General features: G+C 25.0%; 5 protein-coding genes across 7 annotated transcripts; 2 read left to right on the top strand and 3 right to left on the bottom strand.

Moving 5' to 3' along the window:
• The first annotated feature begins 65 nt into the window (after window positions 1–65).
• LOC114125803 (developmentally-regulated GTP-binding protein 2) lies at window positions 66–2,658 on the top strand. The gene is made up of 7 exons (XM_027989578.2): window positions 66–323; window positions 420–577; window positions 770–940; window positions 1,025–1,168; window positions 1,238–1,503; window positions 2,165–2,366; window positions 2,428–2,658. Exons 1-7 carry the CDS (start codon window positions 260–262, stop codon window positions 2,512–2,514), a joined length of 1,092 nt encoding a protein of 363 aa, XP_027845379.1. The 5' UTR covers window positions 66–259; the 3' UTR covers window positions 2,515–2,658.
• LOC114125804 (ragulator complex protein LAMTOR2) lies at window positions 2,547–5,493 on the bottom strand. Its single transcript, XM_027989579.2, has 3 exons — window positions 5,211–5,493; window positions 3,571–3,733; window positions 2,547–2,824 (listed from the first exon to the last, which is right to left on the bottom strand). Exons 1-3 carry the CDS (start codon window positions 5,276–5,278, stop codon window positions 2,678–2,680), a joined length of 378 nt encoding a protein of 125 aa, XP_027845380.2. The 5' UTR covers window positions 5,279–5,493; the 3' UTR covers window positions 2,547–2,677.
• A 926-nt stretch (window positions 5,494–6,419) lies between these two features.
• Window positions 6,420–11,461, bottom strand: LOC114125833 (ATP-dependent DNA helicase Q1-like). Of its 2 annotated transcripts, none has more exons than XM_050200011.1 (12): window positions 11,265–11,461; window positions 10,783–10,947; window positions 10,503–10,682; window positions 9,766–9,896; window positions 8,483–8,657; window positions 8,250–8,416; window positions 8,058–8,191; window positions 7,726–7,921; window positions 7,424–7,578; window positions 6,978–7,129; window positions 6,702–6,884; window positions 6,420–6,589 (listed from the first exon to the last, which is right to left on the bottom strand). In XM_050200011.1, the coding sequence occupies exons 1-12, from the start codon at window positions 11,281–11,283 to the stop codon at window positions 6,489–6,491; spliced, it is 1,758 nt and encodes a 585-aa protein (XP_050055968.1). In that variant the 5' UTR covers window positions 11,284–11,461; the 3' UTR covers window positions 6,420–6,488. The 2 variants fall into 2 exon arrangements, with proteins under 2 accessions (XP_050055968.1, XP_027845427.2); XM_027989626.2 differs by having other exon boundaries at window positions 6,951–7,129; window positions 11,265–11,457.
• A 121-nt stretch (window positions 11,462–11,582) lies between these two features.
• LOC114125848 (surfeit locus protein 1) lies at window positions 11,583–14,326 on the top strand. The gene is made up of 7 exons (XM_027989644.2): window positions 11,583–11,794; window positions 12,476–12,580; window positions 12,651–12,772; window positions 12,835–13,032; window positions 13,091–13,264; window positions 13,387–13,530; window positions 14,025–14,326. The coding sequence occupies exons 1-7, from the start codon at window positions 11,729–11,731 to the stop codon at window positions 14,098–14,100; spliced, it is 885 nt and encodes a 294-aa protein (XP_027845445.1). The 5' UTR covers window positions 11,583–11,728; the 3' UTR covers window positions 14,101–14,326.
• Window positions 13,975–21,434, bottom strand: LOC114125849 (G-protein-signaling modulator 2). 2 transcript variants are annotated; one of them, XM_027989645.2, is made up of 12 exons: window positions 21,111–21,434; window positions 20,607–20,839; window positions 20,312–20,447; window positions 20,073–20,215; window positions 18,108–18,231; window positions 17,929–18,044; window positions 17,691–17,857; window positions 16,974–17,071; window positions 16,711–16,905; window positions 16,389–16,466; window positions 16,177–16,324; window positions 13,975–15,152 (listed from the first exon to the last, which is right to left on the bottom strand). In XM_027989645.2, exons 1-12 carry the CDS (start codon window positions 21,132–21,134, stop codon window positions 14,803–14,805), a joined length of 1,812 nt encoding a protein of 603 aa, XP_027845446.2. In that variant the 5' UTR covers window positions 21,135–21,434; the 3' UTR covers window positions 13,975–14,802. The 2 variants fall into 2 exon arrangements, with proteins under 2 accessions (XP_027845446.2, XP_027845448.2); XM_027989647.2 differs by having other exon boundaries at window positions 16,750–16,905.
• Between the last annotated feature and the right edge of the window lie 3,660 nt (window positions 21,435–25,094).

The following is a 25,094-nucleotide window of genomic DNA, read 5'->3' as shown; positions in this document are numbered from 1 at the left end:
TGATATCAAAGATTGATAAGGTATATTAAAACGTCGAATCTCTATACTCTATTATAGTATATTGTACACGGTTTATGGCAGGTGAGGTTAGGGACTATTGGACTAATATTAATTATTAGGTTCTAACTTCTAAACTTCCAAGTTCTTAATAAAAAAAAACAATTTACCTATTATATTTTGAATTTTTTTTAAGTTTTCTTTCATTAAAGATATATTTTATATTTTTGGTTTTGGTTTATGTTGATGAATTTATTAAACCATGGGTATTCTCGAAAAAATATCGGAAATCGAAAAGGAAATTAACAGAACTCAAAAAAATAAAGGTAAAATAATTTTTACATTCAGAATTGATATTAATATTCATTAAATATTTTCATATATATATATATTTATACAATATTACCTTAATTTACTTTTAGCTACTGAATACCACTTGGGCTTATTAAAAGCTAAACTTGCTAAATATCGTGCTCAATTGTTAGAACCATCTAAAAAACAAGAAAAAGGAGAAGGATTTGATGTTTTGAAGTCTGGTGATGCTAGAGTAGCTTTGATAGGTTTTCCATCTGTTGGTAAAGTATGTATAATTGTAGTTTTATTAATTATTAACCTCTTTCTCTACCCCCTCCATATAACAATTATTCTATTTTAATATTAAGGGTTTTAAAATAAATGTATTATATTTGTTTATTGTATTGTATTATATAAGATAATATTCTTCTTTTAAATTAAATTAAAGTAATTATATCACGTTTATTTTATTGTTTAGTCAACCCTTTTGAGTACATTAACACATACAGAAAGTGAAGCAGCTTCATATGAATTTACTACTTTGACTTGTATTCCTGGAGTTATCGAATACAAAGATGCCAATATTCAGTTATTGGATTTACCTGGTATCATTGAAGGTGCATCTCAAGGAAAAGGTCGAGGTAGACAGGTAACAAAATATCAAGAATTACATTTATATTTTTTTAAATATTTTGTTGAATGCATAAGCATAAATAATTTAATAAAATTATAGGTTATAGCAGTCGCTAGGACTGCCGATTTAGTATTGATGATGCTAGATGCTACTAAGCAAGATATTCAACGTCAGTTATTAGAAAAAGAACTGGAAAGTGTTGGAATACGTTTAAATAAACGGAAGCCGAATATTTATTTTAAAGTAATATTTGTAATATTATGCTTTGTTGTATATATATAATAACTAATAAGTATTAATCTTATTATATAGGTAAAGAAAGGTGGTGGATTGGCATTTAATGCTACTTGTCCATTAAGCAGAGTTGATGAAAAACTTGTTCAAGTTATTTTACATGAATATAAAATATTTAATGCAGAAGTTCTATTTCGAGAAGATTGTACACCTGATGAACTAATTGATGTAATTTCTGACAATCGAGTTTACTTACCATGTATGTATGTGTACAACAAAATTGATCAAATATCTATCGAGGAAGTAGACAGGATTGCCAGACAACCTAATAGTGTTGTAGTCAGGTATTAATAAGTATTAATTATAATTTTAGGTTCCTTTAAAATATATTAAAAAATTGCTAGTGTTCTAATACAGTGGTTGAGTGGTATTCATTTATTATGCTACCTAAAATAGATATCAAATATTCTTTTGTATGCTACTTCAGCAATTAACTTTCGTTTCATCATAAAAGTATTTAATTTAAAGGTAAAATAGTTTAAATACACTCCAAAATACTTTATAAACATATGTTAGATTATTTAAATAATTTTTTTATAATTTTGAAAAAAGGAATGCTGTGTGAATATAGTTTTAGTTTCAATCATTAAGCTTAAGAACAGTATACAAATGCAAACCCACATTGTCACTGATAATTAAAATTAGCAATTTCCTCAAGTCTATATATATCTAGCCATGGATCTAATGTAATTATTTGCCGAAAATTGTTGTCTTTGTTTATAATCCTAAAGTATACCAAATAGCCTTTTTGACTTAGTACAACTAGTAGGTATAAACAAAAATGTTTAGGAAATAATCAAACGACTACATTTTATGTAAGTGATATACTAAAACTAAAGTACTAAATAAATGACAATGTGGTTAATAATTTGTTTAAATAATAAATATACTTTTACTCTTTACTATTTAAAAATATAAAATGTGCATTAATCAATATATTTTTAGCTGTAATATGAAACTGAATCTTGACTATTTACTGGAAGTACTGTGGCAATATTTATCATTGATTCGAGTATATACCAAAAAGCCAGGTCAACCACCAGATTTTGATGATTGTTTAATTTTAAGAAAAGGTGTAACTGTAGAACATGTTTGTCATTCAATTCATCGTACCTTAGCAGAGCAATTTAAATATGCTCTAGTTTGGGTATGTATTTAATAGATTTAAAATTCTGTGCAAAATTTATTTTTATGTATTTTGTTATTAGGGTACAAGTACAAAATATTCTCCTCAAAGAGTGGGTCTGCAGCATATTATGCACGATGAGGATGTTATACAAGTTGTAAAAAAATAAAAATGTTTACATTAAAAAAAAAAAAAATTAAATTTACTAGTATTAAAATATATATTATTTAAAAAATGTATGATTATAATATATATTTATATTGGTGATAATTAAAAATTATAAAACAATTAAAGGAAAATATTTATATTTAACGATTGTAGAGTTATGTTTATTAAGATGCCGAAAGTTGCCTGAGTGGACCATCTAAATATGATGATAAAGCAGTTATTTTTTCTTTTAATAATCCAAATTCCACGGATCGATTTGCATATAAACATAATAAAATGTTAGCAACTTGTTTAATTGCAATTCTGCCTTCCTGCAATAATCAAACAGTACAAACATTATTATAAATTCGGATCAAAACAAAATAAATGTATTAGTAAAATAATATTTTTGTGTAGATGATTTTATAACATTTTGAATAACACTACAAATGGAATGGAAATTCAATTAAACTAATAGTTTAAGAATGTTATTTTAGGAATTTATCATAAAATTCTAAAGAGTATCAACAAATTTAATGAAAATGATCAATTTTAATTTCATAGGAGATATATTTAAAAATAATAAATATAAATAAAAGATAATTTAAGTAATTTTTTTCCATTTCAGTTTATAACTATCATAATATATTTTAACAATTATTAAATAAAATAAGATTTAAATTTCAGAAATATTAGTATAAATAATTAAGGAATTTGGTGGTGGACGAATTATAGGAATACAGAATATATTATGTTCATAAATATTGGGTAGATAACTAATGAGTAATGACATATTATATTGTATTATTTAAACAAACAGCTGATGATACTTAAAAAATAACACACATTAACATATGAGAATAATAATTGTTGATGATACTTATAAGGTTGATCAAAGTACAAGGAGAACTTACATTAAGTTATACATGAATTAATGAGTGTGCGAAACATTTGATAAGTAAGATAGTTACGACTAAAGAAAATGGAATGAAGATAGCATTTTCAAAGAAAATATGATTTATATTAAAATATTTAATAATATATATATTATATAAAAAAATTTTTTCTACTTTATTACCGTACAATCCATGAGGACCAGTTGTAATTGATCTTCTTTTAATGTAGCTAAACCATTCTTATGATATGTATTCCACAAATTAGCTGCAATTATGGCTGTGATACTTGAATCTCTATCACCATAACCACTAAATGCTAATAAGCTTCCATCATATGTCAATAGCCTTCATCATAAAACCAAAAATAGCAATATAAAATATATTATTAGTTATTTTTTATTAATTATTATACAGCAGCACTATTATTTAGTTACAACATAAGATAATTTTAATTTTTTTTGTTACCTATTTGAGTTATCGACTTGAAATTTCGAGGATAGATTTTTATAATAATTTCATCGGGCACTAAGAAAGGATTTTTCAAAATCCACATTTTAAAGGATTGCTCAAACGGGGATTTTGAGATTTACGATGGAAATTTTGTTTATAAATGGTTGCTATAACAACCTAATTTATGTGTTAACACATTTATCACTTTATTATTGTAGCTAATTATTATGTATAAAAACATGATAACATGAAGTCATAAAATACCCTACGCATTTACACATACACGAGGATAAGGTGTCTTACTTATTATTTTTGAATATTAATTATTAATGCGTCTTCATACACGCCCCCAGTGTATGAACGGTTATTTCTAATTCTAATCTAAAATTGTTTAAATTCTTACAAATTAATAAAAACTAATTAATATGGTTGTCGAATGTGATCGGTGGCAGCCGCAACATTATTTTTGGTATTTATTGAGGTGTACCTCAATGATAAACTGTATAAAAAATTGGATCAGAAAGGAACCAAGATTACAAATGTAGCAATGTCCTGTGGGACAGCTATATTATATAAAATAGTAAACTGATTGACTGATCTAACAACGCACAGCTCAAACCATTGGACGGATCGTGCAGAAATTTGGCATACAGATAGTGATTATGACGTAGGCATCCGCCAAGAAAAGGTTTTTGAAAATTCAATCTCTAAGGGGGTTAAAAAGGGTAAAAATTGAAAACTTTTTTGTTCCAATTTTTTTGAAATTAAGTACCTATACACACTCTTTACCAAAAATAAATATTATCTTGAAACTTGGTTTTGTGAAATTCAACCCCTAAAGCGGAGTTAAAAGGGTTGAAAAGTGTAAAAATAGAAAAAAAACCACCTAGCTGAAACCGCTATATATATTTTTATACTTAAACCCAGTAACGACGGGTAATTCAGCTAGTAATAATATAATATAATATTTATCTATAAAACAGTTAGTATGTAAATTAACAAATTTGAAACATATCTCACAAAAGCATTAGACTCCGCATTAAAAGTTCCTATCATATTTTTATCTATACTAAATCAAAATGAAAACTCAAGTAAACCACAATTTTTTTTCTACATCTATATCAGCATTTTGTGAGCAAAACATTTAATGCTTATTATTATGCAATTTGATTGAACACACAATATAATATTTACACAAATAAATTTAAAGTAATAATCAATTATAATAGATTTACATTGACATACCAAAAAATATCTTGTGAAATATTTTAACCTTCAAGTTTAAATTATTTATTTAACAATTAACATAATATCAATTTATAGTAGATAATTATTCATATTTATTTTATATTGAAGATACATTATAACTTACATAGTGTTTTCAACACCATTACTATTTGCTTGACTTAAAACTTGAGACAACACTTTGGGTCTTAACATTTTTTTACAGTGAAACTATTAAAATTAACAAGTACACAAACTAACAGACATGTGGTGAGTGTGAGAGTAATATCTTATATTCTGTTATATAAAAACTATATAATAATTTGTTTTAACAAAAGATATGTAGTTAAAAATCTTTTGTATAAAATTCGAGTGAAAAACTGAACTGAACTTACTGAACTTATGTCTGTGAAGATAACTGCTCTGTCCTAGTAGTTCCTATACCACTGATAAGAGATTGGTTGATACCAATTATATTAAGTTGCATTTAGTATATTTATTAGGGGCAATTTAATAACAAGACTTGAAACTCCATAGGTAAGTCACAGAGTAATATTCTTATTACTCTGTGCGTCACAGACTGAAGAAAACAACCAGAGTTGATAGGTGAAGGAGCCAGTAGGTATAATAACTATAAAATCATACTCATGTTATTTTAACAGGCCATTGAATTTTGGGTCAACTGGATCAAGGGAGTTACAAATTACAATACTTGTTAATTTGTTATTTTATCTGTTAGCTCTGTTTTGTTTTACTTTGAAATTAAATTAAAATCATTTGAAATTTTGAGAGCAAGAGTACTCCATAAAGATAAACACGTCTTCGCTGAATGTTTAGAATCACGATAATTATGATTTCATTTATATTTGTTTACCCGATAACCTAATTTAATGTAACTATAATCTTAATGTTATAACTCATTACCTACTTTGAAAAATTCGTTGTAGACGCAGAGAGCAGCAGGAAAGTATAGCATTGTCCGCGTGTGTAAAAAAGTTTAATCGCTAACTTTGGAAGGATATAACTTACAAAATAATTATTTACGCAAATTTTTTTTTGCACCATCGTACTTAACTTTTTAAAATACATATGTTTAAAAAAAAAAAATTAAAATCGCTTGGTAGCTAAACTGCAATTATTCCCAATTTAAATTTGAGTATAAAAATTTAAAATAATACTTTATAATAAAAAACCCATGGTATAAGTGTATAACTAAGTTAATTTTACCATGAGGAAAAGTACCATAAACTCATAACATAGAACTATATATATATGAAATCATTAATTCAAGTAGGTATTTATAGAACATTGATTTGTATTATTTTTATTACTATTTATTTAAATAAATACAAACATATTTTATTAAGGAAACATAATTATAATTTATTTCAACAAAATTGAATTTAACCAAGTAACTTTAAATAAATTATTTTGTTTTTAACTTTTTTAATACTGGTTCACTGATATCTTCTTTGGATATTTCCATAAAGATTTTATTATCTTTTGTCACCTTATAATGATTTGGACCTATAAATAAAATCAGAAGATTTTAACTAAAAATATAAGAAATAACCTTACAGATATTATTTAGTAATAATCATAGATAATAATATCTATGGTAATAATACGCAGAAATTACCTTTTTTAATGTATGAAATAGTGGAATAAGGCGTAAAATGAAAATCTTCCATTAAATATTCTTGTACAATAAGTTCACCAAGAATCATTTCAGCCCTGATTTTCGGAAATACTGGAGATTGTACATCTAGCAGCAATATTTTTTTGTTACCTTTACCATACCAGGTGTCTAACAGCATTTGAGCTACGGAAAATAAATGATAAAGTTTTAAAGTTACATAAGATATTTTTAGTTAAATTTAAGACATACACGTAAACTTTGTATCATTTTCTACACCTGCATTTAATATGCTATACACGTCCATACAATATTTATTTATACAAATAGATTTCACAGTTTTAGGATAACGACAATTATCACACATTGAACAACAATCATTTGATTCCCATGTTTCATCAAAATGAGCTGATATTAATTTGCGTCTACATCTAAAAATTTAAAGAGAAATATTAATAATTGAATACGATAGTCAGACACAGACTAACTAATAGACAAAGATGCCAAATATCAATTTCACATTGTTATCTATGACATACACTGTATGTATAGGGATCAATTCAAGATGGCAAAAACTAAATTAGAAGTATTAAAATTGGTAGTATGGTAAAGTAGTTATTAGTGGTTGTGGGTTCAGAGTAGTAAATATCAATTTTTAGTATTTTGTTATAAGTATTTTCAATTACAGTGTACCTCTGGTAACATTTAAACGTCTTTGAACTTACTCTTTTTTATTTAAGCAATATTTTATAACTGAGTATAAGTTGGGTAACCCAGTTTGTGTTGTGAACACCATTGTGCTTAATTTAAACACATCACTCAACTTATAATATAATAAACAAGTAGAAGGTTCTCCATCTCTACCTGCACGACCGCTTTCCTATAATAATAAATTGTATATACTTTCATAATAAATATAATAAATTTTATTATGTTAAATAAAATTTAAGAATGTAGCTAAAAAAATTGTACTCAAAATTTTATTTTGCAATTTCACATTAAATTATTAATTCTTTATTTCTTTTACTTGATAAAAATTTTCCATTGATTTTGATAGAGTATGGTGAATAACAAATCTCACATTTGGTTTATCTATACCAAGCCCAAATGCAATAGTAGCTACTACTGCTTGATATTCACCATTCAACCATTTATTATGAACTTTTGATCTTAAAGGTCCTTCTAGTTGGGCATGATAAGCGCCAATCCTACATCCTTGTTCTCTAAATTAAATACATTTAAATTATGTTTATATTTTAAATGTACAGAAAATAGAATATTTTTTTATACATATAGTTCATTTAGTTCCTAAACTGAAAATGTAAAATAAATAAATTTAATCATCTAAAAATATATTACTTTAAATCTTTGCGTAAGCTTTCACAATCTTTAATAGATGTAGTGTAAATAATTCCTGATTGATTTTTGAATACATTTTTAAGCAATGATGCTAATTCATCCACACATTTTTTACCTTCAGGCTTCAGTTTAACCTAACAAATAATTTCAATTGTTAAACAAAATTAAAATAAAATTAATAATATTGTATACTTCATAATATAGATTTGGTCGGTTAAATGATGCTTTTAGTAAAGCACATCCTTGTATTTGTAATAGTTTTTGAGTATCAACAATAACTTTTGAAGATGCAGTAGCTGTGAGACCCAAAATAGGAATGTCGGGAAACATTGGTTTGAAAATTGTTAAATGTGTATAATCTATTATAAAAATGTATATTAAATTCAACATTAAAAAAAAAAAAAAAATTATTTTAAATCAAATACCTGGTCTAAAATCATGTCCCCAAGTCGTGCAACAATGGACCTCATCTATTGCTATTCTTGATAGATATTTCAAACTATGAGCTTTTTGTAATTTATTCATGAACGTTTTACTTTTAGCTATTCTTTCTGGAGTACAATAAACAAGTTTTAAACCTGATTTAATGTCAATCATCATCTAAAAAACAAAATAATAGATTTCGAGCAGAACGATGAATGTAATGATATTAATATTAATTTTATAAATATTATGTATGATTTTTTTATCTGTTATCAAATTGGGGGTAATAAAAATTCTTTGGTTTTCAACTTTGAGGTTGAAGTTTCTGATAAACAGATTAAATCTAGTTAGATAGTATTTTGAGGGCATCAAAAATTTAGAAAAAACGGAAATATTTATGTAAAACCAGTATTTTGGTAAGACACAAAAATAAATAACCATTAATACTTTAAATTGTCATTAAATATTTGTTTTAAATTTTCTGCACATATTTCTTCAAATATTTTGAATCTTTTTTTTTTCTGTAAATGTCAATAAGTCTTGTTTGCAAGTTCAAAAAGCTTGAAAATTATAATCAAATAATTTAAAAAACAAACAAACAGGTTTTTTTTTATAAGACATTTTAAGTTCTAATTTGAATGAAATTAGATATTTAAACAAACAATACCTAATGATTTTGGATGGTAGTTACTATTATATTATTTAAAAATATTATTTATGGATACTCAAAATTTTTAATTGTTATCATTACATTTTGTTTACACAATAACATTTTGAAGTGCAATATTTTCGACAAAAATTGAATTCAATTCACAGTATTGTTAATAAATAACAATAATATAAATGTATCATAAAATACAAACTGACATTCAAATTTAAAAAATATCATTCTGAGTAGAGACAATCTGTCAACCTATTGTTTTTAGAATATTTTATATTTTGATATTGATATTAGTGATTTATTTAATTTTAGTAAAATGGTCTGTTGAACCAATTTTTGGCAAAAATAAAAGTTTAAGTTATTTAATAATGAGATCTTATATTCAAATTATCAAACTTATGGTAAAGCCTAACATTTAATTAAAACTATCAAATGACTATAAATTTCTCAAAAAAAGACAAAATATTTTGTAATTATTATTTATATGAGTAATAATAACATAAACATTTGATGAAATAGGTAAAAAAAAGGGTATCATTGTAAAATAAAATAAATATATTAATGATTCATCCACTCTGCTTATAGTCTAAAATATCAATAAATAATAATAAAAACAATAGGTACCTGAAATAATAATTTTACATCTTCTTTTGATGAATAGGAACTTATCATTTTTGCATTAACATTAAGTTTTTGCATTTGGATTATCTGATCTTCCATAAGTGAAACCATAGGAGAGACCACAAGAGTAAAACCTAATAAAACATTAACTATATAAAAATTATTTTGAATAAAATGATTTAAATGAACTTTGTCATTAATATAATGTGATTCTAACATGTACAAATTAATATATATTTTTATTATATTATAAAGCTCAAAATTTAAGTTCAAACCGGGGTTCAAACATTTTTTTTTTTAACAAAATCAGAGGCGGCTTGTTATAAGAATGCTAGAAGCCAGAAGGGACTGCTTTTGCCCTGAAAATGGGGAAATAATTTTATTGAGCAGGTTTAATCATAATTTAAAATAGAAGATTGATCATTAAAGTAAAAAATAAGTGTATCTATCTATATCATAAGTTGTTAAAGTTAACGAAAAAATTAATTAAAGAAGAACCTAAATATATTACATTGGTCCTAGTAAGTTTAGTTAGTGGGTGGGACGGGGGGTTTGTTTTAAAACATGCTACTTGAGTTTTGAAAACACAAGCCGCCATTAACAAAATAAAATAAATAATTGTTTTCTCGATACAGTGAGTAAATTAATGAAAACAATTAGAAGACTGGAAACCAATCATAAAATACATTAATATAAATAATAAATATTATAAATTTAAATAATAAAGTAAGTAATAGTACCTTGGTCTATAAGAGCAGGTAACTGATAGCAAAGTGATTTTCCTCCGCCAGTTGGCATAATAAGTATAGCATCATGTTTTGATAATGTAATATTAATAGCTGCTAATTGTTGTGAACGAAAACTGTCCAATTTAAAAACAGTTTTTAAGGTATTTTTTACTTTTTGATACCAAGGAAAATCTATAAAGGTTAAAATGCATAAATGATACAAACATTTTGATATTATTTATTATAAATATATAATATATTATTGAATTTTGTAATGCTATTTTGATAATACCTGTATGAGTCCATTTATTCTGGTCACTAATAGAATTAGTTTGTTTTTCATAAGATAACTGTTTCAATTTTTCTATCTGATCTAATAATTTAGTTTTACGTTCTTTAAGTTTGGTGATTTTAACATTAATTTCCTTTATTTCTTGTTCAATTTTTGATACTTTGTCTAAAATAGAAAAATTTTAAAAATATAATAATATGTTCTATTTCTGTATAATAGTATACAGATTATGTTATAATTTAAAAGTGCTTTGAATGGAGAAGATGATTAAAAAGACAATTTTTTTTTTTTTTTTAACAATATACCTATTTAAAAAGGTTAAAGAGTAATTTTGAAAAATTAGAATTTAATAAATATTTTTAGAAATGAAGTAAACTTAGTTTTAATTAATTTCTAGACCAAATTCAAACAGTATAATAAAATATGAATTAATTTTGAAAAATAAAATTTTAAAAATGGTTTAGGTATAATATGGTTATTACTTTCTTCATTTATTTCCATTATATACTATTTACTTGTTTATTTATTACAATTTACAAACAATGAACAATTAAATTAATTTCAATAGACAAACAAAAAATAATTTATACACAATGAAACACTAAAAAGTGAATTAACAACTAAAAGCTGAAATTTGAAAATAAAAAGTATTAGGTATACTATAGGTGGTTTACAGTTTATATTTAAAAAAAAAAAAATAGTGCTTAAGTTACGATGATACTAATTTCACTGATAACACTTAACAATAACAATAATAATAAAAAAAAGATAACAACTAACAACATTAAATAATAAATAATTTTTAAATAAATAGGTTTACCTATATTATACAATTATATATTTTCAGTTTTGTTATACTCATCTCTAGTCTCTAGTATCTATTAATATTGTATTGTGAATACATTTATTATTTTATAAATAAACTTGAAAATTATCAAAGTTCAGAATGATTTGTAGAAAATATTTCTCAAATTTTTTAGTAAAACAGAATTTTCCTTCATCTAAACTATATGTAAGTTTATGTTTTTGGTATACAACACTAGCTTACTTATTAGAAATAGGCGTTTACAATATTTAAAAAAAAATGTATTATTTTACAATATGAATTTATTGTAAAAATATTCATGTTGCTTTATAAAATAGTTGAAAGTGAATAATTAATATTACATAATATTAGCTAATAAGTAATTACAATAATTATTGATTTAATTTTTATAATGGTTCAAAGTAAGTCAATTATAATTTTATAATTCCACAAATTTAATTAAAAATGAGTTGTGATAGACATAGTTCTAGATTTAAAAATGAAGCTGTCAAAAACTTGCTTGATGTGTTATGTTTTCATTAATAACAGTGGATTTAAATGTATTCAAAATATACAATTTAAAAAGTATTAATACCCTTAAATCTTAATTTTTGCTGTAACTGTTTTTTTTTTTATATATTAATTCAATATAAACGTTTAATAACAATACTAAATGCCATATGATCACTATATTTTAACAGATAGGTACTGAATAATTAAATTATCTATCCATGTTTTAAAATTAAACATAGAAAGTATTAATATTTAATACAATACTATTCTATAATATATCTTCTCTATATTTTGTTAAAATTCTGAATAATAAACTGTATAATATAATGTTATATAAATTATAAACATTTAATTGCTATTGTTTGAATTATTTAGTTATCAAATTTGACTAGAAACTCTAGTATGACAGCTAAATCAGTTGAATTAAATTCATTTAGCAGAAGGAAAAAGAGTAACTCAGATATTGGATGGATTTTGCTAGTAAGATCGAAATTTTTCACTTATAATTTATTTTTATTTAATAAAAAATTTTAAAAATATAAATTTCCAGGTATTACCAATTTCTGCATTTGGGCTAGGTACATGGCAAGTTAGGCGAAAATTATGGAAAGAAAATCTGATTCAAGAACTTAAATCTAAAACTAAATTACCTGCATTGGATTTTCCTGAGAAGTTGGAATCTTTTGCTATTTAATTAATAGTAAAATATTACAAGAGTTCTTTTATTTTTATAGTGAAAAAGAACTTACAAACCTGGAGTATCGTAGAATTAAAGTAGTTGGTGAATTTGATCATTCAAAGGAGTTGTACTTAGGTCCTAGATCCTGTTTAACTGATGGTGGAGCTGAGAATACCAATGGATTATTTTCTGGATCTGGATCTACAAAAAGTGGTTATTATGTCATCACACCTTTTAAATTATCAAATAGACCGTAAGCATTTTTTTCATCACTTTTGTTTTACTTACATACTAATAGTAATTGTTTTTAGTTACTCAATTTTAGTGAATCGTGGTTGGGTATCTATGCAAAATAAAAACCCTGCATCACGAGTTTCTGGCCAAGTTGCTGGTGAAATTGAATTAGAGGGTGTTGTTCGTTTAACTGAATCTAGACCTCAATTTGTAACTAAGAATGTTGCAGACTCTCGTTTTTGGGCTTATAGGTATATTACATGACACAACTATTTAAATTTAATTGGAAAATATAATTAAAATGTTTGAAAAAGAAAAGTTTATTAAACTATATGTATATAATATCAATGACTTAACTGGTTTACTATTCTAGAGATTTAGAGGCAATGTCAAAAATAGTAGACAGTGAACCTATTATGATTGATGCTGTGGTTGAATGTAGTATTCCTGGTGGTCCAATTGGTGGTCAAACAAATATTTCCTTGAGAAACGAACATGTATCGTATATTATTACATGGTAAGATAAATCATTTTTCATATTTTTTCACATTTTCATATTGAAATATCCATCTTAAATAATTATTCTGACTTTTTTATCTTGATTGAGACCTAGTTTTCATTTTAATTATTAAAGTAATTTACATTTGTAACCTGGTGAGACAATTTTAAAATCATGTAAATTTTGAAATGCTTAATAAACATTTATTGTAAATTTGTGTTTCATAAAAATATTTTTTTCTTAACAATAATATACATCTGAGTAATTTTTCTGTTAAAATTTTTCTTTTGATTACGTGGCCAACATTTAACATTTTATTTACTTTTTACACTATGGTTACCATTCTTGAATCTTTACTACTATTTTAGATTCATAGTGGAGAAGTTAACAAAATTGTACAGTATTTCTGTTAAATTATTTTATAAATTATAATAGATAGTAAAATATTATTAATACATACAGTTTATGATATGAATACATAATAAAATATATTATTTCATTAATTATTACAGGTATGGTTTAGCAATTGCAACAGGATACATGTGGTATGCAAAATATTCACACGCATTAAGATCTATTATTAAATAAATACTGTTAGTTTATGTACCAGTCAAAATATACATGTTACAAATAAAATAATTATTAACAATTTACTATTTGTTTCACAATTTATATTTTGTTATGGTAATATTAAGAACAATAAATATAATTTTAAAAAATTAAACTTTATTATGTTTAACTTATGTATTAACCTATAAGAATAATTTTCTTTATGTAACTAATAAGTATAATAAATATTAGTATTGTAAACTTTAACTATTTTATACTTTGTTTTATATAAACTAATATGGCATAGAAGTAGATAAATATATAATTTATAATACTATTATAATATTAAAATACCTATTACTGCTAATTTCCAATTCATAAATTAACTATAACATAATATATGAAAAATGCTCATAATAAAAGCGTAATCTATGTAATATGATAAAACTATATTTTTAAAATAATAATACTACAAATAATAGTAGCTCATCTTTAAAATTAATTACTCGTATAAATATGATAAATAGTCATTCAAAAAGATAATTTTAATACTAGAAACATATAATGGACATTTTAATAAATTAGAATTACATTAAGATATATAGCAATATCATTAACAGACAAATATAATTATACAATTAATATGTTCTTAAAATAAAAATAAAAATCCAAAATGAAGACAAAAAAATATTTTTATAATGTACATAACCTGATTGTTAATACTTAATAACTAGGTATACATTAATTTCGTTTTGGCATTGGTACACTTGCTCGTTGGTCTTCCATACGACCTGATTGAAGGCGCATAATTAATGTGAAAAAATCTTCATCTGGAACAGTTGGTCCTCGGTTTGGTGTACATTGTGACTCTCCGTCACTGCTAATATTAGACACAGGTAGCTCACTGCGTTGATCTTCTAATCGTTCACCTTGACATCGCATTAAAAGTTCTAAGAAATTATCATCAGGTTCGCTATCTGGTTTTGCAATACCAGGAAGTTGTTCCAATTCTACTCTTTGTTCATCCATACGTTTACTCTGCATACCTGCTATCATATCCAACAAGTCATCTTGACTTTCAACATGTCCACCTAATAAAAACATAATATAATGATTAGACAATAAAATTTAATTGTGTATTTTATGGAAAAAATATTTTATTTTAATTAAACTAAATAACAATTAAAATAAACTAATATAATTAAGTAGTAGTAACTCGATAACTACATATATCATAAGTTATTGGAAAATTAACAATCAAATCATTTCTCTTGGTCTTAAAACTTACTCTTAAATACAGAGAATTCCATTTAACTTACAAGAATACAAGACTGAATAACTATTGACTGAAATAACTATCTAACATTATTATTATTTTATTCAGGCAAATAAAGGTTACAATAATGTTAAAAAATGATATGAATTTATAACAAGATAGAAAAAAAATATAACAAAAACCTAATAATTGGAGTTCAAACTCAAAGTACCTGTCATCTATTGTAAGATAAAAATCGAGCAAGATTAATCTTTATGGTACTAGTAACATCATTATAAACTACCGACAACCAGGACAGTAATAAATCAATCTGTCATTTTTAAATAACTTATGATTACACTATTAAGTATATTATTTAATAAATTATGTAGTAAAAATAAAAGTCAGATAAATTAATTAATTTAATAAATGCAGTGGCAGTGGCATATTATTTAGGATTTCTACAAGGAGGTAGATATGACTAAAATATTTGATGTCATCCTAGCATTTTATTACTTATTCATAGTGATAAATGGAAAAAAAAACTATAACTACAAAAATAGGGTCGATAAGTGAAATGTTTCTCTAACACTTTACCCCCTATAATGTACCACTACACAGTGTTATATACAAAACTGAGTAACTGGCCAGATGTAAATAACTAACTATTTAATACATTTTTTATCAATTTAACTATTATGATAATAATTGTTACATATTATGTATGTTAAAATATATATATATTGAGTTAAGTTATTTCTACACCTATTTATAAATAACTATATAACATATTATATAATTAGTAGTCATTTGATAGTTAACATATGATACAAGAAAAAGTAAATTCATAATATACTAACCAATCTGGGATAATAATTTATTTGCATTTTGATTTTCTTTATCTTCTAAATTTCTTGAAGAACCAAGAGTACAACGTTGATCATCCATACGTCCAGCTTGAAATCGTGACAACAAATCAAAGAATGGATCATCTTCGGTTTTTTCAGCCTATTTAAGACAATAAAACAAATATTAATAAACATGATAAATGAGAAAAATACATCATATTTACCTTTTTAGAAACTGATGGAGAAGACTGATAAATCTTGTCATTAGAACTGGATACTTTACCTTTGTTGTCTGGAGTCAGCTAGAATTATTAATAAATAATATTTAAAATCCTATTTACAATTATCAATTATTAACCAAACTTAAAATAAAAGCAATCATTTTAAAATTTCTAAAATACTTGTTTACTTGCTATAACATCACTGTTTTCCAAAATGTTGTTATGTTTAACTTTAACTGAACACAGTAAAAATTATTAATGCATTATGTTACATAAAATACAATGACAAACAAAAACTAGACACACATTAACATGCACACGCTACCTTAAGTAAATCAAGCTGTTCCATGCTTTGACGCCTCACCCGATAACGTCGTAGTTGAGGTGAAGGCTGTGTATTAGAGATAGTATCCAACAATTCTTTACTGTCTGGTGAAAGTTGTCCATTTGACATACCCAATGATTTTTTAATATCAACTATATTTATTTGTGCAGTTGCCTGACCAACTGTGTCACCAATCTAAATAGAAATTAAAAACTTATAAAATTGTAATTTGTACAGTTAAGTTATTACTTGGTAGTATTTACTTCTTTAGATATTTCCAAGTGTTTAGAAGCAAAATATAACGCTTTTTCATGATTTCCCAACGCCAAATTTACATTTCCTAAGCTCCAGCAAGCTCTTCCTATAAAACACATTTTTAATATATTGTCAAGTTTAATTTAAATTTATGGTAAATTATAATTTATTAAAGTTTATTTTGTCTTATATAAGAATAACCTCAAGTAGCAACTGATTTTTTTCAATTTGGTTAAACCAAACCATTAAATAAGTCAGTATTAGAAAATTTTTTTACTGTACTAATTTAGACAAATATAAGTTAATATTTTACAGGTGGTTGTTGAAATATTAAAGTGATAATTCTGATCAATTATTTTTAGTTTAAAATATGATTAATGACTTAGTCAGGCAGAGGCGTAGCCAGGATTTTTTTATGGGGAGGGCTGAATACTTTTAACTTGAGTTATTGAAAATCGAAAACAACAAAAAAATTAATAAACTTTTTTAATAATACTTTTTTAAATCAATTATTCTATTATACAACTAATAACAAGAAATATATAAGTAAATTTTTTAAGACAATTTCCGTATTTAAATTTAAATACTTCAAAACAATATAAAAAATATAGCCAATGGGGGAGCTATAGCCCCTTAAGCCCCCCCCCTTGGCTACGCCACTGTAGTCAGGATAACCAGGACACAGTACTTATTTTTATTATTAGTAGACATTAATAATACTTTACCTTCACCAATCCTATCTTGTAATTTTTGTGCTATATCTAAATGTCTTAAATGGTAATCAACTGCTGTATTATAATCTCTCAACAATGTATAAGTATTTCCCAAACTATAGCAAGCTTGTGCTTCGACTGCTCGATCTTCCAATTCTTGAGCAAGGATCAATGTTCTTCTAATATAATATTATAATAATTATTTAACTTACTTATCATTATTTTAATATGTATAGTTTTTTAATTTTACTTATAATGATCAGCTGCTTCTTCAAATTCACCAAGAAAGACATGAGAATTTCCTAAATTACTATTAGCTCTTCGCTCAGCTGATTTGTCACCAAATTCTCGAGCAATTTTCAATCTCTATACATCAATAATAATTGGATTATAATAAAATATACACAAATAACTAAAAAAATATATTACCTCTTCATGATATTGAATAGCTTCTTTAAAGTTACCTAAAAGATAATAGGTATTTCCTAAATTACCACATGCTCGACCAACAGCTGCGCGATCATTGAGTTCTTTCATTAATTTTAAATTTTCTCTGAAAAAATTAATCATAGTATTATTAGGATATATTATTCATTACTAATAAGCTTTATGTGTTTTACAATGAAAGATTAGACATACTTTATGAAAAAAATTAAATACTTATCGATTACTGTGGCTACTTAAATTATCCATTAAATCTAATTCTGTTATTGTACTCACTTAAGTTAATATGTATTATTTTAAGACAATTTAAGTAATCTGCAATACAAAATAATAGGCCCGCTCAACAAAACATAGTATAAATCAAATTCTAACAAACCTATTCCTTCCAATATGTGGTACTGGTTGGTTATAGTCCTGCCATTCATAATAATAAACATATATAATACATAATATACATTGTACAAATAATCTAATAATTCGAAAGTGCCATTACCATTAACTACCTATCATAGATAAATATTTATCACATAATATAGATCGATATAATATAAAATATCAATCACATTTCATAGTATATATTTCAACATACCTAATCAAATTAATAATAGAATACAATTTCTTGGACCCTAACTCAGAAACATACATACAAAATGTTAAGAGAATGTTGGATTCGACAAATGTGAAATGGGGCAACAAAAAATATAGAGGAACAGATCAAAATAAAATCTCACTTGTCGCAACGGGGGTATAACAAACCAGAACCTAACATGTATAAATACCTACTAACTTTTTTTACAAAATATTTTTACATCATACTTCAAAATGCATATTTTTAAATATAATTTGAATTTGTGACTCGCTTGATGGTCTCTTTACTAAAAGGCTATTAATACTTTACAAAAAAATAAATAAAATATTTTAATATTTTTATATGTTAAATCCTAGATTTTTGAGATTTAAAATGTGGTTTACAGGCTTTATACTTTAAGTTTAGTTAGATAGCACTACTTCTATTATTTTAACTTGTAGATTACAACATTTTCTCAAAATAATATAACATGGTATAATTGGTATAAACTATGTCAGTCACAATAAAAAAAAAGTTGGCAAGTGGGTACCGCTCTGCTGTACATTAAGGGGTGGGGTGGACCTCGGACTAGGGTAAGTTAAATTTGAATGCAATGATAAGTATCATTGTATACGAAAAACGATTCTGAACGGAGATGATTTGTCAGTCTAGAATATTTAACGTTAGATATAAATATAAACAATTTTATGAATTTTGAACTACAAAATAGTTTGCAAATATTCATGATTTTGACGAGTTTTTGTCAAAATTTGAACCTCAAATGCTAATAAAAAAAAATTGTGCCTATGTATTCTTATAATTTTTTTATCACTATAAAAATAACTTATGAGGAACTTTGTATTAATTTTTTAAATATTTTGATTCCGCCAAAAAAATTTTATCGTTATTTAAAAAAAAATACTTAGAAAAATTGAAAATTTCAATTGTCTATAAATAGTTAAAAAAAAAAGTCAAAATTTTTTGAAAATTTAACTGTGTATGGAGAACGCTAATATAAACATTTGGTGAAAATTTCAAGTATTTCAAGTATTTACATCGATTAGTTTTTGAGTTATAGCAAAATAAAAAATTTGATTTTGACGAAAACTGGTTTTGCGTAAAAAATCCCATTTTTCCCTCATTTTTTTTTAGTACCAACTAGATTCAATTTCCTTTTTAAAGAGGGGCTGAAGTCAAAAATCAAAGTATTTTTACTGCTCCAAATGTTGTCGACAGGCACAAAAAAAAAAAAAAAATACACATCATTGTAAAGTCAATACATTCATCACTCCGTTCAGAATCTAAAAAAGGTTTACTAGAAAATGGTATAGAAAATCATAATAACCAATTAGTACCCAGAATAATATAATTATATAATTTACTCATAATATTTAACAGCTTGTTCAATGCAAACTTTAACTTCTTCTGGAAACTCTCCTGGATCTTGCTGACCCACTCTTCCTATATGTTTCCCCTTAGCATGATACACATTTCCCAAATTGTATAAGGCTCGTCCTTCACTCAACTAGTAAAATTATTAAAACCATTATTTAACAAAATAAACACTTAAGGGAATAAAATAGATAAAAGGTATAAATTTACAATTAAAAATAATACTTACTTTATCCCCCAATTCTCTAGCAATTTCTAAATGACGTTTGCAACAAATCATAGCTTCGTCAAAATTGCCCATTACTTTCAAAGTATTTCCCAAGTTTCCACTTGATTTAGCTTCACCAGGTTTATCTCCTAATGTTCTATATAAAATATTAATAAAACAAGTATTTAAAAGTCAATTAATTATAATTTCAAAACAAATTTAAATAAATTGGCAAGAAATCTAACAACAAGACTAGAAGGTATAAAATTAAAATTATTTTTGTGAAAACCAGCAATTAAATATAAAATATAAATACCTTGCTAATGCCAAATCAAGCTTATGAAAATGCAATGCTTTTGGATAATCTGCTAAATAAAAATAAGCATTGCCTAATTGACTGTAAATGGCGCTAAGAGTACGTAAGTCATTAGTTCCTGCTTGAACAGCTGCTTGGAAAAATGCTACTCCTGAACGACAATCTCCTGCTTTACACAGTCTTTCACCTTCCAAAGCCAGTTCCAAACACATGTTACCAGCATCTCTTGGGTTCTAAAACAGTACAATTGGTTTTAAATAAAACAAAAATTGTTTATTGATATATGTAACTATATTTAATATATACTTCATTTTGATGCATAAAATAGCTTGGATTAGTAGTTGTTTTATTTTAATAAGTACATATTACAATAATGTATTGTAATTCTATAAAACATTTAGTTGAACAAAATAATTAACTAGTAACTATTGAGTGAACATAAAAACATGAATGTTCTAAAATTTAACATAATATTTAAAATTATTTATAATAATGTAACCTTACTTGATCTTCTGAATTGTCAGACATTATGAGTTTTAGTTAGAATAGGCGTTTACAATACGTTTAAAATATAAAATAATATAAACATTTTTTGTCAATTAAGTATACATTTTATCATTGCATTAATGAATATTTACAAACTTAAATTTAAATTCAACAGTACAAGACACATACAAGATACAAGACAGCAAAAACAAAATTTAAATTTATAGCATAAACTAACAAATTTATTAACAAAATATGACAACGAAAATTAATATTTATTGTTATTAATTAATGTATTAAGCTATAGAATAATGTAATGTTACAATATATAATTTGAAAGAAGTAAACAATAATTTTCGACCAATTATGTCAAGACGATAACAACTCATTGATAATATCAACAAATCGGTATGGATCTAAACAAAAATGTGGATGAGGTCACGAATCATAGCAGGAATTCATATTTCTCACCGTCCATGACGTCATTATACCGTTTATCATTTTATCAATTACCACAATAGAACTACTACAGATGAGATTCTTGATTGGTACGTAAATATTCAATTCTCATATTCAATATTCCCAACGTATGTATCATAGAACAATTTTTAAAATTCCTAAGTTGCAATTTCGCTTAATTTTGCTTAATGAATACATTTTGGTTAAAAATGTTATAGGAGTGTTCCTACGAATAATATTATTTTTTTTAAGTAAAAAAAGCAATAACTAAAATTATTATCGTCATATATTGTATTTATTTTAAATATTAATTTTGATCAAAATATGAAATTCAAATATCTATTTAAAAAAAAAATACTCATATTATATACCTTCGATATTTATTTATGGCAATAAAAAAAACCTCATAACTAATTTATTAGGTATACTTTTATTAAACTTTCAAACTTTTGACTACATTGAGCATAAAATATTCTATCAACATTTATGATTTATATAAAAAAACACCAAAAATGATCTACAAATTTATATAAACAACTTAAATTCCTTAAATTTATCCTAAATATTTTGAAAATTTCATTGTGTATAATAAAAAATTATAATTTAAGTAGCAGTGTAAATGTATAATGCTTTAAGCACCTACAATTAATACTTTTTAAATGAGTATAAACAATAAAATAGGTACCGTTTGATATAAGTTATCGTTATAATTTATACAAGTGAATATCTAATTTCATCAAAATTTTGACTTCTCAAATATAATAGATATTTATGGAATAATTCTAACTCTATTTTAGATTCTGAACGCAGTGATGAATGTATTGATTTTACTATGATGTGTGTTTTCTTTGTGTCAATGTACGGCAAAACTTGTCGAAATAATGCTTCAATTTCAAACTTCGGGGGTGGTTTCCGAAGGCAAGGTGATTGTCCTTAGTGCATTTATAGAGGTCAATGTATTATATACAAACATAACTAACATATATTGTATCCTATAGGCAGACAAATTATCTCCGTTCAGAATCGTTTTTCGTTTATGAAGAACTTTGTATAACATTTTCGGTGTATTTTGACTCGGCCAAAAATTTTTTATCGATATTTTTAAAATAAAATAAACAAAAACGAATATTTCAAACGCCTATAAATAGTATTAAAAATACTTTTTGAATTATGACAAATATTTAATTTCGTTTGAAGATAAATCGACATCGTTACGCGATTTCGTAAACATTTAAAATTCAAATTTCAAACGCAAATAACATTTTATTTTTCTTGTTATGATGTTTCGAGTTTTCTCTATAGCTATTTGAAGGAAAATTTATGAAAAACTATGTGTTGAATTTTTTAAACACAAAAAGTTTATGATTTTTCAACAACAAAATTACTTGCAAATTTTCGTGATTTATAAACATATATATCGTAAAAATTTGATCTATAAGACTATAAACGCTTATAAAAAAAATTGTGACAAACGATTTTTTTTTAACTACAATAAGAACAACTCATAAGGAACCTTGTATTAAATGTTTAAGTTTTTTTGGCCATCCAAAATTTTTTTATCGACACTTAAAAAAAATATTCTCAGAAAAATCGAAAATTTCAAAGATCTATATAAATAGCTCAAAAAAAATTTAACTGTACATAGATAACATCAATATAAACATTTAGTTAAAATGTCAAGTATTTACAATAATTAATTTTTGAGTTACAACCATATAAAAAAAATCGATTTGGTCAAAAACTAGTTTTGAGTGAAAATTCCCGTTTTCCCATCACTTTTTTTTTGTTTTTCTCCATTTTTTTGAAAACTGTTAGAAAATATTTACTTTTGACCTCTATAATACACCAAGGATATTCACTTTGCCAGAATCTAAAATATAGTCATTTTTATTATAATTTTTACTTTATGTACGAAATTCATTTTTATTACAGCTTTTATTTTATGTATATTTTGGTTTTTTTTTTCTAATCGTTATTTTTTCTGTGATTTTTTTTCCGGGATTCAAATTAAATACATATATTTTATATATATTTAATATATAGTGATTTACTTATTACTCTACAGCAGAGCGTTACTCACTTTTTTTTATGTAATTTCTTGTAAATATAAATTAGCTATTGTTATTAAACTTTTGAATCCTAAAATGTTATCATTTATAAAATTAATAGTGTAGGTTAGGTTTTTACAAATATTTGAAATTTCAACGAATCAAAATTCTATACCAAGCGTATACCATCAGTATTTTATAATAAGTATTTTTTTACATAGGAAGTCGGGTACACATAATATATGTACATTATAATTTACAACAATATAAATCATATTATAACATTTAATTTAAATCATTGATGATTGTGATCTTCTTATAATCACATAATTTTGCAATACTTTTGTTATACACGATATCGGATATATTCTAATACATATTTAGGGTTGAAAATTTTTACAGTGTCATACAGTAATATTCTAAAATAGATATAAATGTGAACTACATAGACACATATAATAGTAGTACATACCGATACCATACCTAGTCTAGAAATCCTTGAGTTATAATATCATCTATTATATTATTATACAATATCAAGGCTCTTACCACAGTCCACAGAATAAATAGCTATGTAATTACTAATTATAGTACCTACAGTATCAAGATTTTCAAGGAAGAAAATAATACGTATCGATACGTTCCGATACGTTCCGGGAACGGACTCGAGTGTTCAAGAAGTTTACGATACGTTAAAAAGTTACATCTGCGATACGTATCTATTCGTATCGGGATTTGATGTCGGTACGTGGCTTACGGTACCATAATCGGAACGTTGGAAAGCCGGAACGTTCTCATTGAACATCCAAAATTGTTTAACGTTTCGATGTGTATCGGTTTTATTTCGATACGTATCACTACAAAAACCCGATACGTAACGATATGGTCTTCTTGAAAATCTTGTATAACTAGTTATAAAAATTAATAAAAAAATTTGAAAAATTAATTTAATGAATTTAAAAAATAATTATTTACCATACATATGTCCCTAGATTTTCAATAGTGAAAGGTGAAACTGACTCTATTGTCCGACAGAATATTTTTATACATTGAAAACGAACTCTCTACATCCACTGAAGTGATCGGTTATCGGTGCTACTTCATATATACCAGAGCCGGTCCAGAGGTTTCAAATTAACAACACTAAATCTTAAATTTTGAAAGTTTCAAGGGCGTAACTGGAAATTAATTTCGGGGGGGGGGGGGTTAAGCAAAAAAAAAAATGTGTTTTAAGATTGAAATTGTTATTTTACTACCACATAATACAACACAAAAAAAATTCGGGGGGGGGGGGGTTGAACCCCCAACCCCCCCAGTTACGGCCTTGTTTGAAACGATCGATATCGATGTTGTAGGCATACTGACTGTATAGGTACTGCAGGCTATTTGGCTACAATGCTACATTATGTAAATCGATAATCTATACGTTTAATATATTATTTAATAAACAAGCCCACAACGAAAATAATTAATTATAATCTAATATTACATATTA

Source organism: Aphis gossypii, chromosome 2 (genome assembly GCF_020184175.1).
Source record: "Aphis gossypii isolate Hap1 chromosome 2, ASM2018417v2, whole genome shotgun sequence".
Taxonomy (NCBI): Eukaryota; Metazoa; Arthropoda; class Insecta; order Hemiptera; family Aphididae; genus Aphis; species Aphis gossypii.
The sequence above is the reverse complement of the archived record's forward strand: the minus strand, read 5'-3'. Positions and strand labels throughout refer to the sequence as shown.

What these genes read in the sequence shown, in the direction of transcription:
- LOC114125833 (XM_027989626.2), bottom strand. An exon ending in ATGTAAAATTATTATTTCAG is followed by an intron (nt 8,658 to 9,765) that starts GTACCTATTGTT and finishes TTTGTTTTTTAG; the next exon opens with ATGATGATTGACATTAAATC. An exon ending in GGGACATGATTTTAGACCAG is followed by an intron (nt 8,417 to 8,482) that starts GTATTTGATTTA and finishes TTTTTATAATAG; the next exon opens with ATTATACACATTTAACAATT.
- LOC114125849 (XM_027989645.2), bottom strand. Translation starts at nt 21,134, where the DNA reads ATGTCTGACAATTCAGAAGATCAA. An exon ending in GAAGCAGCTGATCATTATAA is followed by an intron (nt 17,858 to 17,928) that starts GTAAAATTAAAA and finishes ATATTATATTAG; the next exon opens with AAGAACATTGATCCTTGCTC. An exon ending in CTCCATCAGTTTCTAAAAAG is followed by an intron (nt 16,325 to 16,388) that starts GTAAATATGATG and finishes TGTCTTAAATAG; the next exon opens with GCTGAAAAAACCGAAGATGA.
- LOC114125803 (XM_027989578.2), top strand. Translation starts at nt 260, where the DNA reads ATGGGTATTCTCGAAAAAATATCGGAAATCGAAAAGGAAATTAACAGA. An exon ending in GTTTTCCATCTGTTGGTAAA is followed by an intron (nt 578 to 769) that starts GTATGTATAATT and finishes TTTATTGTTTAG; the next exon opens with TCAACCCTTTTGAGTACATT. An exon ending in CCTAATAGTGTTGTAGTCAG is followed by an intron (nt 1,504 to 2,164) that starts GTATTAATAAGT and finishes ATATATTTTTAG; the next exon opens with CTGTAATATGAAACTGAATC.
- LOC114125848 (XM_027989644.2), top strand. Translation starts at nt 11,729, where the DNA reads ATGATTTGTAGAAAATATTTCTCAAATTTTTTAGTAAAACAGAATTTT. An exon ending in TCTCGTTTTTGGGCTTATAG is followed by an intron (nt 13,265 to 13,386) that starts GTATATTACATG and finishes TTACTATTCTAG; the next exon opens with AGATTTAGAGGCAATGTCAA. An exon ending in GTATCGTATATTATTACATG is followed by an intron (nt 13,531 to 14,024) that starts GTAAGATAAATC and finishes TAATTATTACAG; the next exon opens with GTATGGTTTAGCAATTGCAA.
- LOC114125804 (XM_027989579.2), bottom strand. Translation starts at nt 5,278, where the DNA reads ATGTTAAGACCCAAAGTGTTGTCTCAAGTTTTAAGTCAAGCAAATAGT. An exon ending in AATGGTGTTGAAAACACTAT is followed by an intron (nt 3,734 to 5,210) that starts GTAAGTTATAAT and finishes TTTATGATGAAG; the next exon opens with GCTATTGACATATGATGGAA. An exon ending in TGGTCCTCATGGATTGTACG is followed by an intron (nt 2,825 to 3,570) that starts GTAATAAAGTAG and finishes TGATTATTGCAG; the next exon opens with GAAGGCAGAATTGCAATTAA.